The following is a 17,727-nucleotide window of genomic DNA, read 5'->3' as shown; positions in this document are numbered from 1 at the left end:
AGTTACGCCCTCTGGTGATAGAACGGAGTTGGTAGCAACCTCCTGTTGTAATTCTCCACCTGATGGCTGCTTGTCCTCTAAGCTTGCTTTTTTTAAATTTTCCTCTGTCTGACTAGCTTGAGAGACCTTCTCTTTTGCTTGACCTAGCGTTTTTTCTACCATAGTCTGGACCTCTAACAATTTACTTAACAGTTTTTCGGTTTGTTTTTTATTGGATTCTAATCTACTATAACCTAACCCAATAAGGTAGGATAAAACAAAGCCGAAGCAGAATGAAACAAAAACGGAGCAGACAATGGTTGTATCAATTTTCTCTTTCTCAGGGCCGAATAACTTCAAACCTTGAGCCAACCATTTTTCCCAGTTCGCCTGAGAAAATTCTAGGGCTAGGGAGCTCGAAATAAAAACAAAATAAATCAAAACAAGAACACATTGTTTTTTGAGAAGGTCATCCATCCTGTCGCCTTCCCTCAGGGGCGAGCAATTTACTCACCTCTAAGCTTCAGGCGTTCCCCGCACGGGCCGCCAAATGCCGCAGTCTTGGCTGGGCACAGAATCACGAGCCAATCAAGCAGGAACAAAACTTTATTTTGAAAAAGCCGCTAACACTCTCAGCGCCAGCAAGTCAAAAACCGATCCTCCCACGAGGGTGTCCGACCGGAACCGCGCGCCGACCGGAACCCCGGGGTCCCCCGGACCTCCCCCGGAATTTCCTCCTACTATCCTTCCCCAACCAATGGGAACTCTCCAAGAGTCTGGTAACATGAGTCCGTAACATGAGTCCGGTAGCAGGCCAAGGTGAACAGCGGGAGTCCAATTTGCATATGAATGTAAATCTTAACATAATCATCTCAGTGGCTAGCTGGCGTCACTTTACAACCAAAGGTGCCATACATTGTATATTTGCTTGTGGCTCCTAGCAACATGCAAAATTTTCATTCTCAAAATAAATACAAATGAAGTATTGTGACTCTTATTTTATGGATGATAAAATTAAGATTTAGACAAATGGGTGTCTTTCACAATTAAGTAGAGCTAAAGCTTGATTTATTTCACCGAAAGAAACCTTTTCTGAGATCTCTTGTGCACACTGGGGCCTCCAACCTAGGCCTTTCTGTCTTAAAAGTTGTGGGATCTTCCTTAGCAACTGTTGCAGCTTACGGGCTGTCTTTTGCCATGCTGTGCTGAGCTCAGGTAGCTCCAGAGATCAGGCCCAACCCTGGAGTGGGAACCTGCAGCAGATGTGGTGCTGCCTCTCCTACAGGCAAACCTCTCCACCAGTCCTACAGGGCTGGAGCCCCAGGGTGTCTCTTAACATCTGAAGTGTTGGTTTTAATGCTCCCTCCATTCCCTTCTCTCCTTTCCTCCCCCTCCCAATTAATCTGCCTTGTACACAGAAGGAAGGTTTGAGATTTGAGCTCAGGTCCAGGTGAGAAGGTAAGCAGGCAACAGGAAACCCACAAGCTTTGATTTACTCATTGTCCTACTTTATTCTGAACTAAGCCTTTCACTAGAAGTTCTTTAGCCACAGGTAGTGAAATAATGTCCCAAATTCAACAAGAGATTTGTTCTTGATGAAGTAGAATCAAAAACACATTGTTAAATAGTAAAAATATAGTGCAAGAACAATGAAAATAATACCACATTTTTAAACCAGGCAAATTGTAAATTGAGTTGTTTTTTTTGGGGGGAAAACATTTAATTCTTACTTTGTACTGACTATGTATAGAGAAGAAAAATTAGGAGTGAGGTATGTAGCAGTGATTACATCCTAGGAAAAGTTAATTTCTAAAATTTTTATTCCAAAAATTGTTTAAATGTATACATCTTATAAACCACACAGGCGTGAACAACGTTAACAACTTAAAGCTTATCTTTGAATTTAAACCCACAGGCATTTTTTCTTAATCAAATTTTATGTAACTTCTAACTTTACCATCTTTAGATTTATTACATCTCAGAAGTATTTACAATAAGAAATGTATAATATCGTATAGGAAAGAAAGAGTGGGTGCTTTCAGCACTTTGGAAATTGTTATTTATTTAAATAGAACCACACAGAGTGGTATAGAATGACCAAATCAGAATATCTCTCAGTATTTCATTATTATGTGTACTTGGATGAGATCTTGTGAATAGTGCTATTAGCATGAATCTAGTGTATTCTCTGGAATACTTTGTCTTTTAATCTTCTAAATTAAGGGTAAAATAATGGAATTTTCTTTTAAAGAGAACAGGTTAGGAACATTGTGGTATATAGTTAAGGGAATGTAGGACCGGGTGATGAGGAACTACTGGATTTTAGTTTGGGCTCTGAAATTTTAAACAAATCATTTAATCTTTCCAAGTTTTAACTTCCTCATCTGTAAATATGGAGGTAATTCTTATATTACAGAATATCTGAAATAATCAAATAGCAAAAGGCATCAAGTGGAGAAGGAAAAAAATGATTGAGGGCTCATAATATGTGAGATATTATAGTTATGAGTGGGGCTTAAGAACACCTTTAAGTCCACAATTTTACTAAATTAAAATTTTAAAGTAAATCATAAATAAAATCTTTTTAATTTAAACAATTGATAATTCACTCTAAAACATACAAAAACATTTGTCAGTCTTATTAGTAAATCTCAAAAGCAGAGTAAATCAACAGTGAAAAATAAAAATGCTTTCTACAATTTCTTCCAAATGTGTCATCTGTTGGCAGATTAATAATTCATAACAAAAATAATCTGTATGTTTTATCTTTACAAAATACTTTCCAAAGGGACACTAAATTATCTGTAATAAGTAAGCATAGTGTTTAAATTTAATAACAGAAAAAGTCTGATACACTGTTATAATTATTGACTGTTATAAGACTATTTTATAGAGATTAAATAATTTTACACAGTATTTAAAAACATTTGGTAGATAAAACTTCTTCAAACAAAATTTTAATCCAAAATGTTATCCATTAAATTTGAAGGAAAAAAAAGGACTGATTACATCAAATATGCTGAAAGAATATTTCATTTTTCCTGACAAGATTCAGTAAAATCAAGAAAATAATTCAATATTATAAATTAAAAGCTTGAGCTATTAACATTAGAAAAATATCTAAGCACCACATTTTTTCCTAGTAGTGCATATGTATCTTCTCATTTACTTTTTAAGAGTATTCTTATTAAAATATAAAATCATGAGTTTAATAAATGTTTCAACAAAGATTTTTCTATTAAACACTCACACACACACACACACACACACACACACACACACACAAACACACATTTAAGAAAGACCCATATCTTCTGATTATAGATGACAAAACCTGATATGGTCATTTCATTTGCCCTTATTATAGCTTGAAAATAATAAGATATATTTTTAATCATTTTGGTGTATAGGTATGTCAGAATTTATTTTCAGTAGTTCTACATAATTTCTTTTTAGAAAGGTTAGCTAGATATAAGAAAAATAAATTAAAACTACTGTAATATTTGATTCTTAAAAATCTAGTTAGAATACATATGGCATATGTCTATAAAAATAAATATCTAAGCTATTTTGTATCTTAGACTAGGTAGATAAATTAAAATCTTCTAGAACATGATCTGAATTTAAAAAAAATAGCAATGATGATCCATTGTGTGTGAATTAGAGCTAAAGCATTCTTTTCATGTTTGACATATATAACTCTGAAATATTTTCTACTCCCTAAAACCTTACTGAATATAATTCAGTATTTTTATTTAATTAATCATTATTTACTAGGGAGCTTTGCTATTCACACGTTTTTGCAATTAAACCAAAAATCACTAGGTTTTCATATTTTATCTTTAAATGGTATTTCTCCTTTACATACCTTATATATTAAATTACATCAGGAAAAGCTTTTAGTCTTCAGATGTTATATAACAAATAATTACTTAGGTGGTAAAGGGTTAATAAAATTTTCAAGTTCTGCTAAAGAATTATGAAGTCCATCATTCATGTCTTGACTTCTAAGAAATTTTTTAAGAGTATCTAAAGCGGTTAGTGCTTCATTTTTTGATGGTAAAGGAAGTTCAGTTTCTAAAGATCCACCATCATCTTCTTCATCTGAAGTATAAAATCCAGCTTCATCTGGCTGACTTTCTTCAGTGCATTCTGACTCATCATTTGGTACTGCTTCACACGTCTCTAAGTCGTCATCCAGGGCAGCATACTCCTCTATAGACAAACCTTCAGGAAATTCCACTCCTGCTCCCAGAGCATGGGTGACCAAATCAAGACCAGGGTCTCTCTCTGCATTGGCTGGGTCATTTTCTTCCTTTTGAGATTTGAATCCTGCTTCTTCGTAGCTTTTAATAATAGTCTCTGGGGTTACTGTACTCCAACATAGATGCAACGTATCAACTGCATCTAGTAATGAAAATGTAAATTCCCTACTATCTTCAACAGAGCTTAAAAATTTCTTGATGAGACAATGTCGATATTTGATTTTAAGACTTTTAATAACACCTTGTTTCATAGCTACGAATTTGGAAGATAAACATGATGGAAAGAATGCTAACTCAATGGACTTTAGGTTCTTTACCTCTGGATGTGCAGGGGAAGAATCCACAAAAATCACCACTCTTCGTTGCTGGGCTTGAAATTTCTCATCAAGCTTTTGCATCCATTGTTCAAATATGTCTGAAGTCATCCAGGCCATTCTGTTCGCTTCATAATGTACAGGCAATGATTTTATACCTTTGAAACAATGTGGATTTTTGTTTTTTCCAATGACAAGCAAAGGAAGTTTTTCTGAGCCATCCATGTTCGCACCAACCACCAGAGTTATCCTGTCTTTGCACAACTTTCCAACTGAACATGTTTCTCCTTTAAACGCAAATGTATTTGTAGGTAACATTCGATAAAGCAGTCCAGTCTCTTTTATATTAAAAACATTTTTAGGATGATAATCATTTAAATAATAAGGAAGTATATTTTGGTACCACACAGTTGAAGGGTCTACTGATACACCTGAAGCTTCTGCAGGTTGAGCTCTGAATACTAAACCATACCTGGATTTAAAACGATCCAGCCAGCCATTACTGCACTTAAAGTCATTATGTCCCAGTTTCTGGGCAAAATCATTAGCTTTTAGACGCAACATTGGACCATTAACTGGTACATTTAGACACTGAGCAATTCGATACCATCTCATTAATGCCTCTTCTAGGTCTGTATAAAAAGCAGTTCTCAGTCTTTTTCTCTTTGGATCAAATCTCAAAGATTCAAAGGCTTCTAGAACTTTGTCTTTATTCTTCATAATAGAAGACAGTGAATTTTTCTTTATTCCATATTCAGCTGCAATCTCTGCTTTTTTCTTGCCACTTTCCACTGCATTTATGATGTCGATCTTTTCCTCGATGGATAGACTCTTCTTTTTCTTCACCGTTACAGGCAGAGTTGAGGCTTCCACAGGAGCTTCTGCCATCTCAGTCAGTGCGTACACAGAAAGCTCTCCTCTATTTCCTGCTGTCCATTTCTTTCAATTATTGTCTTTCAGTAGTATAAAGATTGCTGTTTTCTATCCCACTTCATATATTAAAACGTGGTAAATGTCTGATAGTCTTGCCCCTTACGAAACTGGTGACTAAAAATCCCTTTTCAAAAGATCTGAAGAAGAAAAATGTTATGCTCAACTAGAATGTTTTAGAAGAGAAACTTCCTTTGCAAGACCTTGTGTAGCTCAGTTTATAGTTTATTCAGAGTTCCAGAAGTCAAGCTAAAATAGAAATCTCATTATGTCAAACCTGTCCAGTCCTGCTGATATATTTTTGGAACTGCAATCCTTTAAGATGATCCATTTTATCCATGTGCGCATTCAACCTCCTATTAATTCTCCGCAGAAGGCCTCCCAGATAAGAAGAAAAAAATGCTCAAAAATTTTCATGTAAAATGTTGCCCATTAATTTCCAAGTCTCTTCAAGGGTAGCAATGAAAATCCTTCCAGAACTTGCCTGTGTATCTTCTCTCTCTGGAAAATGAGGGTGGAAAAAAAAAAAGCAGAAATTTTAGCAATGTCAATTGAATATCAAAAGGAATGTTCGTATAAATTATTATGCTCTTAATAACAATGAAATGAATAGAAAGATGTTTCTGAAATACAATAACCAAAGCTTCCAGGAGAAGTGCTTACCTCCTGAATAGTTTCTCCTTAGAAAGCTCTCTGGCTCTGCTTCGTGCATTTGAATTCTCACTTGCCGTTGAATCCTTTGTAATATATACTTCTGAAAGAAATCAGACAAATTTAATCTGTTTTGAAAATGTGGGCTTACCAAAATTAAAGAACTAAAAATGATTCTGGATAGATCTTTGGTGGCTATTTTTTACATGAGGTCACAGACTGCACTCTCTGACTTCTCTAAAAGAAAAAAACAGTCAGACAGTAGTCACAAGGCTCAACTTTTAATAGCACATGGGAGACAGTGTCCCCTTTATAGGAGTCTGGTAGAAACACTTCACTAAAAAAATAAATAAATAAAATTAAGGGATTGATAATTCCATTTTTAAAGATCTATCTAAAAGCTTGCTCTATCTAAAAGCTTAAAAATCCAGTAACTTTTGAATCAATTTGACACATGAGTTGAAAGTATGTAGGCCAGAGATACTGGAGAAAAGGCATAGGAATAAACAAATTATTAAGAGGACATAATGCAGAAAAAGTCCTAGACTAAGAGAAGGAAGTAGTATGACTAGGGGTCTTACTAGCTCTACTTCCTAAGTGTAAAAAAAAGGGATTTCTCATAAGGACATGGGATTTGGCACCAGACAGATGTGAATTGAGAAGTGATTCCACTGTTCAGTACAGAATCCTAGGTCATTGAGTCTCAACTTCCTTGTCAGTCATGTGGCGATGACCACAGGACCTACCTCATAGGGTTGCACTTAATATAGTTTTTGATCTTTAAGGAAGGGCCCAGTCCAACAAATGTAGAGTGATGATTTCCATCATCATCTTCTTTCTTATGTCCTTTCAGCTGTGTGACGGTTCAGGGATTTTATAAAATCCTACTTGTAAATGGAAGCAAGAATCCCAATTTGAATATATAGCAAAAGCAGGGCACTTCTTAAGCCCAGTTGTCCTGAGAGAACAGTCACAGGGCTCCCGATGGGCTCACTTCTCTCTTCCCAGTCAATAGCTCCCTCACCGGAATCTACCAGCTTTGCGCCTTCTGTGGCCCAGATAACAAGAAGCCAACTTGACGTGGGTATTGTGTTGTAGGAGAGAGTGAGCAGCCTATTCTTCTTGCTTGGGCTTCTGGGTTTCCCAGATGACATGTCTACCTTTTTTTATTTTTGTCAAAGTTCTTCTGCCTTTGTTGTCCAACACAAAGAAGTAATTTTATCATAGGAATTACAACAAAGGAGCTCTTTTATTTTATTTTTTAAATTGCTACAAGGTCTTCAAAATAATGGTAGCCTAGGGTTTTGGATTCCAAATTGCTTCAGTATCTATATTATTCCAGATAATCAATGAGAAAGACAAAACTGGTCATACATACACACACACACACACACACACACACACATCTATCTATCTATCTATCTATCTATATATATATAATATTTATGAAATACGATCATATATATATGAGATATATAGGGGTGTGTGTGTGTGTGTGTGTGTGTGTGTGTGTATGTATCAACATCAGGCCTCCATGGAAATATAGGCCATTATGAATTCTGTAAACACAAATAGCAACCCAATCCAACTGACAGGAAGAGCTAACCTTTCTAAGTAAGACTTGACCATTTGGCTAGAAAAGAAAAATCTTGCTTGAGTATAGGTTCTCACGATATATTTTACTGTAAATCTGCAAATATTTCAAAATAAAAACAATATTTTGCTCCTATTAGGAAGATACCAAAGTTCAGAAACTGATAGCAATAACCAGTATTTAAAAAAAAGACAAAAATTACTAAGAGAAAAAAGGACATCTCCCAACTCCTCTCTCCTTCCCTTCCACCTTATTTTGCCAGAAATAAATCCTATCATCTCAAACAAGAAGGATTACAGAAAAAGTAACCTGAATTTCTTCTTACCCCATCCTGGTTAGAGCAATATAATACAGCTTGACTATCTCTAATCCAAGAATCTGAAATTCAGTGGGTTGCATGGATTGGGGATGTTGAACCAATAGAGTCCATGCAAATATTCCAAATTTGAAAAAATCCAAAATTTGAAATTCTTCTGGTCCAAAAAATTTTGGGTAAAGAATACTCAATCTGTATATATAATCAGAGATTATGGATTATTTTGATCATATCAAAAAGAATGACATCTTGGGCTGGGGATGTGGCTCAAGCGGTAGCGCGCTCGCCTGGCATGCATGCGGCCCGGTTCGATCCTCAGCACCGCATACAAACAAAGATGTTGTGTCCACCGAGAACTAAAAAAAATAAATATTAAAATATTCTCTCTCTCTCTCTCTCTCTCTCTCTCTCTTCTCTCTCCTCTCTCACTCTCTCTTTAAAAACAAAAAAAAAGAAAGAAAAAAAAAAGAATGACATCTTTAGGAAGATATTAGTTCCCCTGGCCAATTAACAGTGTTACTTCCTTCAAAAATAGCAAAGCTGTGGGGATGAGTTTGTGGCTCAGTGGTAGAGCGCTTACCTAGCCACTGTGAGGCAGTGGGTTTGATCCTCAGCACCAGATAAATAAATAAATAAACAAACAAACAAATAAGTAAAGATATTGTGTCCATGTACAAATATTTTAAAAAATAGCAAATACATGGTGAAACACAATATATTCCTAAAACAATCACGTTTTTAATGCCAATCCAGACAAACTAGACTTTTTCCCTAGAAAAGTACTGCCTAATCAACAAAATGGGTATTCTCTGATCTCCCTCAGTAATATGTCTTATCTATCTCTATATATCTATATATGTAAATGTTTATATGTGTATATATATTTATGTATAAATATATGTATATATATTTCTCCCCTAGGGGTTAATGGCAGTGACTAAAACTTCTCAGAAGTACACATTCTCTCAAACTCATTAATCATTGTCCCCTTGGGGAAAAAAAAAAAACAGCAGAGAAATGCTGTACTACAAGTTAGGGAATATTTTCTCAATATTAATAAAGATAACCACAGAAGAAGAATAAGCAATTCACCAAAAGACTTAGCAAATGAACTCCAGTAAAGAAAACAATGGCCAACCCTACTAGAAATAGACAAATATAAATCTTCTTTTAAAAAAAGGAGACACTTTTTGTTTTGGCTTCTCAGAATAGCAGTGGCTGGTGTTTGCTACAGTCTAGTAACTGGTTGTCAGGAGGCACATAAATTGGTATAAGGATTATGAAGGGCAAATTAGTAATATGATTCAAAAACCTTACAAAACATGCATAACTTTTTATTCAGAATATATCTAGGATTTTATCCCTAAAGAAATTATAGCTAGGGCTGGGGATGTGGCTCAAGTGGTAGCGCGCTCGCCTGGCATGCGTGCGGCCCAGGTTCGATCCTCAGCACCACATACAAACAAAGATGTTGTGCCCGCCGAAAACTAAAAAATAAAGATTAAAAAAATTTTCTCTCTCTCTCTCTGTCTCTCACTCTCTCTTTAAAAAAAAAAAGAAATTATAGCTATAAAAATAATTTCTTACAAATGTATTAAATTTTCTATTGTTATGTAACAAATTACCATACACTTAGTGACTTAAAACAACAACCATTTATTATCTTACACTTCTGTAGGTCAGAAGTCCAGGTGGGCTCAACTAGGTCCTCTATTTAGGGTCTCAAAAAGTAGAAATCATGATGTCAGTCAGCTAGGCTCTGGGAAAGAACCTGCTTCCAAGCTCATCAGGATTGTCTGCAGAATTGATCTGCTTTACTGTAGAACTGAGACCACTGCTTTTTTTGTTGTTGCTGTTGTCGGCTGTTGGCAGCACTCTCAGCTCCTAGGACCCTGTCAGTTCCTTGTCCGTGGCCCTCTTCATTTCACATAGGAGAACAGTCTTCCTGTCCCATCTTTTGTACACTTTGAATCTGACTTCTTTTATTGTCAGCGAGACAAACTTATCTGCTTCTAAAGGGCTCCTGTGATTAGGTTAGGTCCACTCAGATTATCTCCCTTTCTAAGAACTCAGTCAATTGACTAGTAACCTTAATTCCATCTGCAAAATCCCCTTGTGTGTAACATAACATAATCATGGGAGTGTTATCCTATCATGTTTACATAATACAAGATAAGGGTTACTGAAGGTCATCTTAGAGTTTCCCAGATCAAACAAAAACATTCCTCACATTGTTGATATATAATCATAGACAAAATTGGAAATGACCTAAATGTACAACAGAATATATAATATAAAGAATATATATCTATATGTTGTCATATGATGAATCTCTAAAGGACAATGATTATTTAATAATTTAAGGAAAATTCCACGATACATTAAGTTAAAAAATCAAAATACAGGGCTGGGGTTGTGGCTCAGTGGTAGAGCTCTTGCCTAGCATGTGTGATGCACTGGGTTCGATTATCAGCACCATATATAAATAAACAAATTAATTAAATAAAGGTCTATCACCAACTAAAAAATATTTTAAAAATAAAAAATTCAAAACTATAAAATGCAAAAATAAAATACTTGGGAATCAACTTAACAAAAGAGGTGAAACACTACAATGAAAACTACAGAACACTAAAGAAAGAAATTGAAGAAGACCTTAAAAGATAGAAAGAGCTCCCATGCTCTTGGACAGGCAAAATTAATATTGTCAAAATAGCCATACTACCCAAAGCACTATACAGATTCAATTAAAATACCAATGTCATTCCTTATAGAAATAGAAAAAGCAATCATGAAATTCATTTGGAAAAATAAGAGACCCAGGATAGCCAAAGCAATCCTCAGCAAGAAGAGTGAAGCAGGAGGCATCACAATATCTGACCTTAAATTGTACTACAAATCTATAGTAACAAAAACAGCATGGTGTTGGCACCAAAATAGACATGTAGACCAATGGTACATAAATACAGTTGTCTAATACTAGACAAAGGTGCCAAAAACATATATTGGAGAAAAGATAGCCTCTTCAACAAATGGTGCTGGGAGAACTGGAAATCCATATGCAACAAAATGAAACTAAACCCCTATCTCTCACCACCACAAAACTCAACTCAAAGTGGATCAAGGACCTAGGAATTAGACCAGAGACCCTGTGCCTAATAGAGGAAAAAGGAGGCCCAAATCTTCATCACACTAAATTAGACCCTGACTTCCTTGACGAGACTCCTAAAGTGCAAGAAATAAAATCAAGAATTAATAAATAGGATGGATTCAAACTAAAAAGCTTCTCAGCAAAAGAAACAATCAATGAGGTGAAGAGAGAGCCTACATTTGGGGAGCAAATTTTTGCCACACACACATCATATAGAACGCTAATCTCCAGGATATATAAAGAACTCAAAAATTTTAAACAAATTAAAAAAATCAAACAACTCAATCAATAAATGGGCTAAGAAGCTGAACAGACACTTCTGAGAAGAAGATATACAATCGATCAACAAATATATGAAAAAATGTTCAACATCTCTAGTAATTGGAGAAATGCAAATCAAAACTACTCTAAGACTTCATCTCATGCCAGTCAGAATGGCAGGTATAAAGAACACAAGCAACAATAAGTGTTGGTGAGGATGTGGGGGAAAAGGCACACTTATACATTGCTGGTGGGACTGAAAATTAATGCAACTACTCTGGAAAGCAGACTGGAGATTCCTTAGAAAACTTGGAATAGAACCATCATTTGACCCAGCTATCCCACTCCTTGGTCTATATCCAAAGGACTTAAAATCAGTTTACTATAGTAACACAGCCACATCAATGTTTATAGCAGCTCAATTCACAATAGCTAAACTGTGGAACCAACCTAGATGCCCTTCAATAGATGAATGGATAAAGAAACTGTGGTACATATACACAATGGAATAGTACTCAGCCTTAAAAGAGAATAAAAATTATGGCATTTGCAGGTAAATGGATGGAGCTAGAGAATATCATGCTAAGCAAAGTAAGTCAATCCCTCCAAAGGCCAAATGTTCTCTCTGATAAGTGGATACTGATCCATAATGGGGGGGGGGCGGGGGCGTCATGGGAAAAATGGAGGAACTTTGATTGGGCAAAGGGGAGGGGAGCAGGTATGGGGGAAGGAAAGATGGTGGAATGAGATGCACATTATTATTAACCCAGGTACATGTATGACTTTACATATGAGGCACCACTACATCACGTATAACCAGAGAAATGAAAAATTGTGCTGTAGTTGTGTACAATGAATCAAAATGCATTCTGCTATCATATATTCCTAATTAAAATAAATAAATTAAAAAAATAAAAATACTAAACTATATATCACCAACTACTAAAAATTACATAAGGACAAAAGCTCATAGCTATTCCCACAGTGTTCAATGCCAGAAAACACAGGTTCTTAATAATAAATTATTAAGGAAAAAAAATATATATATATGAAAAAAAAGACACTGACCAAAATATCAAATGTTCCTGGATAATTGAATTTATACCTAAATATAATTGAATTGTACCTAAATTCAGTTTTTTTCTCTTTATGTTAATTTTTTTACAATTCTAATGTTCTTTTTGTACCAGGTTATCATTAAAAAAAAAAAAAACAGTATGAAGAAACATAAACCTGTCATTCTTTTCATTCAGAATTTCTAGGTGTAGTAAATTACTCAGTTTTTTTGTACTGGGGATTAAACCCAGGGATGCTTATCACTGAGCTACATTCTCAGTCCTTTTTATTTTTTATTGAGATAGGGTCTCACTAAATTGCTGAGGCTAGCCTCCCAAGTCACTGGGATTATGGAGATGTGCCACCATGACTGCCCAGTTACTCTCCTTTTATCAGTAGTTTATAGCCCTCTGCAGAAAATCAACTACTTTCCAAACTGAAGAAAACACTCATTCTTTGTCTTCCACAAATAGACAGCAACTATGTCCACTTAATCCTGCCTATAGCATTATTCTAAATACCAGCAATTGCTGGTATTCTAGAACTTAACAGAGTTAGATTCTTGGTGCTGTGAGAGAACAAAATGAATCTAAAGTTCAGTCTCCCAAGAAGGATCATGGGAAACAGACATGCAGAGAAACTAGTATAAGAAAGACTAAAACGGGCCAAACTGAGGGCTGTGGGAGAAAACAAGTGGGAAAATTAACTCTTACAAGCAGGATAAAAAAAATGGATTTATAAACTGGGCACGGTGGTGCGCACCTGTAATCCCAGCAACTCTGTAGACTGAGGCAGAAGGATCGCAAGTTCAAAGCCAGCCTCAGAAACAGTGAGGCGCTAAGCAACTCAGTAAGAACCTGTCTCTAAATAAAATACAAAATAGGGCTGGGGATGTGGCCATGATAAAAGATATAAAGTAGCATCTGAGTTCAAATAAAAAGTATGTGGCAGGTAAGAAGAGATAAGAAAACATTTTTGTTGGTAAGACTAGAGAGTGAAACATGGAAGAAGGAAATTATAGGGCAGTTTGAAGCATATTAAACAGTTTTATGTGGGCTGGGCATGTAGCTCAAGTTAGAGTGCCTGTCTAGCATGCATGAGGACCTGGGTTGAATTCCAGTGCCAATAAGTAAATAGAAGTTTTATATGTAACTAAACCTTCATATCTATGTTAATATCTGTATCTATTAGTTGGCTAAATAAACACTCTCCCTCTAGATGTATAAAAAGGAATATTCATTTGGTTGACTATGAACTATACTTATATACTGGAAAGTAAGATTGGGGTCAGACCTTGGTAAGAACTGAATGCTAGGATAAGGAATTCATTCAGCATGTCACAAATGTCACTCAAGGTTTTTGAGTAGAAGCATGTGACAGGATCACCTGAGAAACTTTCCTCTGTTGTAATAAGTGCATAAGAGAACTCTCCTACTTTTAGAAAAAAGTGATACTGAGAGCCTTAACATCAATAAATTCATCAGGTATACAAGTATAGTCTTTTTATAATTGAATGAAGTTGTACATATACCTACTATAAAACTTTTTAAAAATGTAATAAGTCCTAGTAACTCACACCATACACCTTTACTTTGTACTTTACTTATTTTAGGGCTTATTAAATAGTTCCATTATTCAGCATCTTCACGGGGGGGTTTCATTCCAAAGGATTACACTGTGTGATCAACTAAATTTGAAAAGAGCCTCTGATGAACAATGAAACTTTTGAGACATCCCCAGAATTCCTATATAAAAGATCTGAAGTAGCAATTTCAGTAAATCATATTGATAAACAATATACAGTATTCAATATCTAAATTAGAGTTAAAAGGTCACTTGCATGTTTCATTTATGTTAAAAAATGATTAAAAATAATATTCTTCACGTCTGTGATTCCAGCAACTCAGGAGGATCATGAGTTCAAAGCCAGCCTCAGCAGATTAGCTAGACACTGGGCAATTCAGTGAGACCCTGTCTCTAAATAAAATATAAAAAAAGGCTGGAGACATGGCTCAGTGGTTAAGTGCCCCTGGGTTTAATCCCTGGTATCCCCCCCACCAAAAAAAAAAAAATATTTAACTTGTTGCCTCTTTTCCTAAATGAAAGATAGGCTACTGGTCACTAATGAAAGACAGTCTACTGGAGTTCTCCACAAGCCTACTGAATATATAAGATCTAATTTTTCAAAAGCTGAATAAAATGCTATGCAACTAAACCTTCATATCAGTATCTATATTCATGGGGGACAATCTCCATGTCATAGTGAAGGTAGCTATTCCCCCTTTTCTTACTTCTCTGAACAGGTCAACTGAGAGAAAACTAGTAATCTTTTCTTTTTAAATATAATAGATAGGCAGAATTTCCCAATCTAGAGCAAAAGACAGCAAGAAGGAAGAAAGGTAGGAAGGGAGTAGGGAAGGTAAGAAGGGAGGGAAATTAAGGAGGAAAGAGAAAATATGTCTCTATCTAAGCAGGGCTAGGTTAAAATAAGTCTTTCAGTATCAACAAACAAACAACAACAAAACCAAATAAAAAAACTTCCCCAGACCCAAAAAGCACTAGCTGCTGCTTCCTTTACTACAAAGGACATACACACTTTCATAATTTTCCATCATCAGGTGAAGTACCTTTCTGTGTTTTCTTAGGGCCACCTGCATTCTAATTTCCTAGGGGTAGAAGAAATCATGGAAAGACTAACCCTGTGTATAGCCCTGCAGAACTGTAATACCATGGATGTGGATTACTCATGCTCAGTACCAGAATCTCACTGTATTGAAGGGTGTCTGACATAATAAATAGCATCTTCTACAAGGATAAATTAGCATTAGTTCTGAGCAGTTCCAGTTCTTGAGAATCTCTATCAAAACCATCAGCAGCTTCCAAGAAAACTATCCTGCTAACAGCAAATTACCCAAGCAACTGTTCACCTTCCTAGCATAAGAAAAACCTCTAACAGACTAACAGATTTTAGCAAAGTTAAGTATCCCCAAACTCAAGAGACAGAAAGCAGAAATGCTTAAGGATACAGCCAGCTCAAACATTAATGCACCCATTGCCAAAACTGTTCAAGCCCAGCTGGGCACTACCATGCACTTCTTCCAAGTCATCCTTGGGATACTTTGGGAATAACACTTGAACTTAGCTTCAAGTTTTGAGGTTACTTTTTTCCTACACAATAAGAGTAGTCACTATTCTAGATTGGAATCCTTTTCTTATGGTTGAGAAGAGGATGGCTTTGAATATAAAAAATCCACAGTAAGCCAAAGAACTTAAGTTATGGTTTGTGTGAGTTGGCATTTATATTTACTGTTTTCTTGAAAAGAGAATCATTTAAGATACAGAAAGTCCCTTGACACTAGATTTGTTTTAGGATTTCAGTAGTGTTTTTTTAAGAGGTGGAGAAACACTTGTGGTGTCACAAGTATTTATTTTACACGAATCTGGAGAAGATATCTGTACAGCAATATTTCACTATTCTGAAGCTCTCTGGAAATCTGTAGAGGGGGAGTTATGCTTCTGGTCACTTAGTGTTTAAAAAAGTCTCGGTTAGCAAATGTGACAAGGAAAGTGAGAAGTGTGGTCTAAAAAAGGCTTACTTTCATCATGAGCAAAGTTACTCTTTGCATTTCTACGAGCGAAATGAGAATAAAAATGAGCACCTAAAGCTGCTGCAGGAGATATCTGAAGGGAGATTAGTGTGTAGGGACAAAGGTAGCTACAATGTGTAAATGAGTTTCAGGTAGGTCTAGCACCACCGCGGAGTCACAGTTTCCCTCCATTCAGTGCTGGGCGTTGGGGAGAGTGCCTGTGCAGGTTAGAGCTTCAACTTAGGAGACCACTAAGGGCTGAAAGAAGGAATTGCTCCGCGGTTTCTGTAGACAGGACAGCGATAGCGATCTACTTTAACGGGGAGAGCAAATAAAGGAGACCTCGGTCATGTGGCAAAAGAAAGGAGCAGCCAAGAAAGGTTATTGGGGATCCACTCTCAGGGCGCGAGCAGAGTAGCTACAGATCACGAAGACGGAGCAGGTAGCAAGAGCTCAGAGACTACGGGAGTCGGGGATCTGGGCTTTCCAAAGGGAGTGGGCGCGAGGGCGCGGCAGGAGGGGGCTTGTCCGGGAACGGGGGAAGCGAGGGGGAGACGCCTGCACCCCGTCGGCTCCCTTGTCCCCACATTCTCTCCATCCCTCCCCCATCCCGCCCGCGGAACTGGTATAACCTTCGTGCTCTTCGGTGGCTGAGCAGCTTTGGCTCTTCGGTGGTTGCGTGGCGGTAAGCTACTTCCACCTCCACCCTCCCGGCGCACCGTCTGTTGGGGGGACGCCTAACGCGTGAGGCCGGGGCCTGTGAGTGAGAAAGAAGGGACGCTGAGGGCTCCTGGAGCCCAGAGACCATTCAAGGCAGGCCGGCGCGCCCTTCCGCTAGCTCCCAACGCTGGCTGACGCCTCAGGAGCCGAGCGCAGAATCCGCGACCATTCAGCCGCCGCCAGAAAATTACCCGGGCAACGGCACCAGTGGAGTCCCGGATGTGGTTGCTAGGGCCGCAGCCGGAGAGGCGGGGCCAGCCTCTGGAGAGGGGCGGAGGGAAATTCATGAGAAGCGCGCTGGCACCATCGAGACGTGGAGGCGCCGTGCCCGATTTAGGGAGAGAGAGGCCGTCCAGAGCTAAGGACCACACCACTTCCGGTCCTGTCACTTCCGGCTTCGCTGCTCTTGGTGCTGGTTCTGGAGGCTGGGTTGAGAGGTCGCTGGTCCGAGTGTCCTCGGCGGTTGGTCAGTGTGAGCCTGTGACAGCTGCAGTTGTTCCCCGCCCCCGAGGATCCGAGGTGCGTGGGGGAGGGGAAGAAGGAAAAGGTCCGGGTCGCGTTTCCGCTCACTTCTTGCTCGAGTTGAGGCGATTCCAGAGAGCAGCCGCAGAGGTGCCGGGTTCCCAGCAGACAGGTGAGGGCGGTGCGGGCCCGCCGGGGAAGAGGCGGGGGGAAGATGCTTTGAGGGCGGACACGTTGCCTCGGGCTTCACTTCTCCGGACTTTTCCCCGACCACTTCTATCCTTAGTCTGTACACTATCTGGCCAGTGTTCTGCCTTCGGTTTCGGCCCCGTGGTTCCTGCAGTCCTGCCAAGTGTATCCCAGAAACAGTCGCTTGAGGGAGCAGGACGGCCCTTTGGGTCGGCACCCTCGGTTTGCATGCAATGAGTGGAAGAGGGCTGC

The 17,727-nt window shown here is 37.8% G+C and overlaps 2 protein-coding genes across 11 annotated transcripts in view; one reads left to right on the top strand and one right to left on the bottom strand.

Annotated features, from left to right (window-relative positions):
- Nucleotides 1-1,525: 1,525 nt before the first annotated feature.
- Nucleotides 1,526-17,108, bottom strand: TIGD4 (tigger transposable element derived 4). 2 transcript variants are annotated; one of them, XM_081303993.1, is made up of 3 exons: nucleotides 17,016-17,108; nucleotides 6,152-6,242; nucleotides 1,526-5,989 (listed from the first exon to the last, which is right to left on the bottom strand). In XM_081303993.1, the coding sequence occupies exon 3, from the start codon at nucleotides 5,444-5,446 to the stop codon at nucleotides 3,908-3,910; it is 1,539 nt and encodes a 512-aa protein (XP_081160119.1). In that variant the 5' UTR covers nucleotides 5,447-5,989; nucleotides 6,152-6,242; nucleotides 17,016-17,108; the 3' UTR covers nucleotides 1,526-3,907. The 2 variants fall into 2 exon arrangements, with proteins under 2 accessions (XP_081160119.1, XP_081160118.1); XM_081303992.1 differs by having other exon boundaries at nucleotides 16,737-17,037.
- Nucleotides 17,084-17,727, top strand: part of ARFIP1 (ARF interacting protein 1) — a 114,073-nt gene continuing 113,429 nt past the window's right edge. The window contains exon 1 of one of the 9 annotated variants that reach the window (XM_081303986.1): nucleotides 17,084-17,343. In XM_081303986.1, coding sequence (XP_081160112.1) covers nucleotides 17,110-17,343 — 234 coding nt within the window. In that variant the 5' untranslated portion in view covers nucleotides 17,084-17,109. Of the gene's footprint in view, nucleotides 17,459-17,727 lie in introns of all 9 variants that reach the window. The other 8 variants (XM_081303985.1, XM_081303984.1, XM_081303983.1 and 5 more) reach the window with 8 other exon arrangements.

This window comes from Spermophilus citellus (genome assembly GCF_964194105.1).
Source record: "Spermophilus citellus genome assembly, chromosome: 8".
NCBI classification, from domain to species: Eukaryota; Metazoa; Chordata; class Mammalia; order Rodentia; family Sciuridae; genus Spermophilus; species Spermophilus citellus.
The sequence above is the reverse complement of the archived record's forward strand: the minus strand, read 5'-3'. Positions and strand labels throughout refer to the sequence as shown.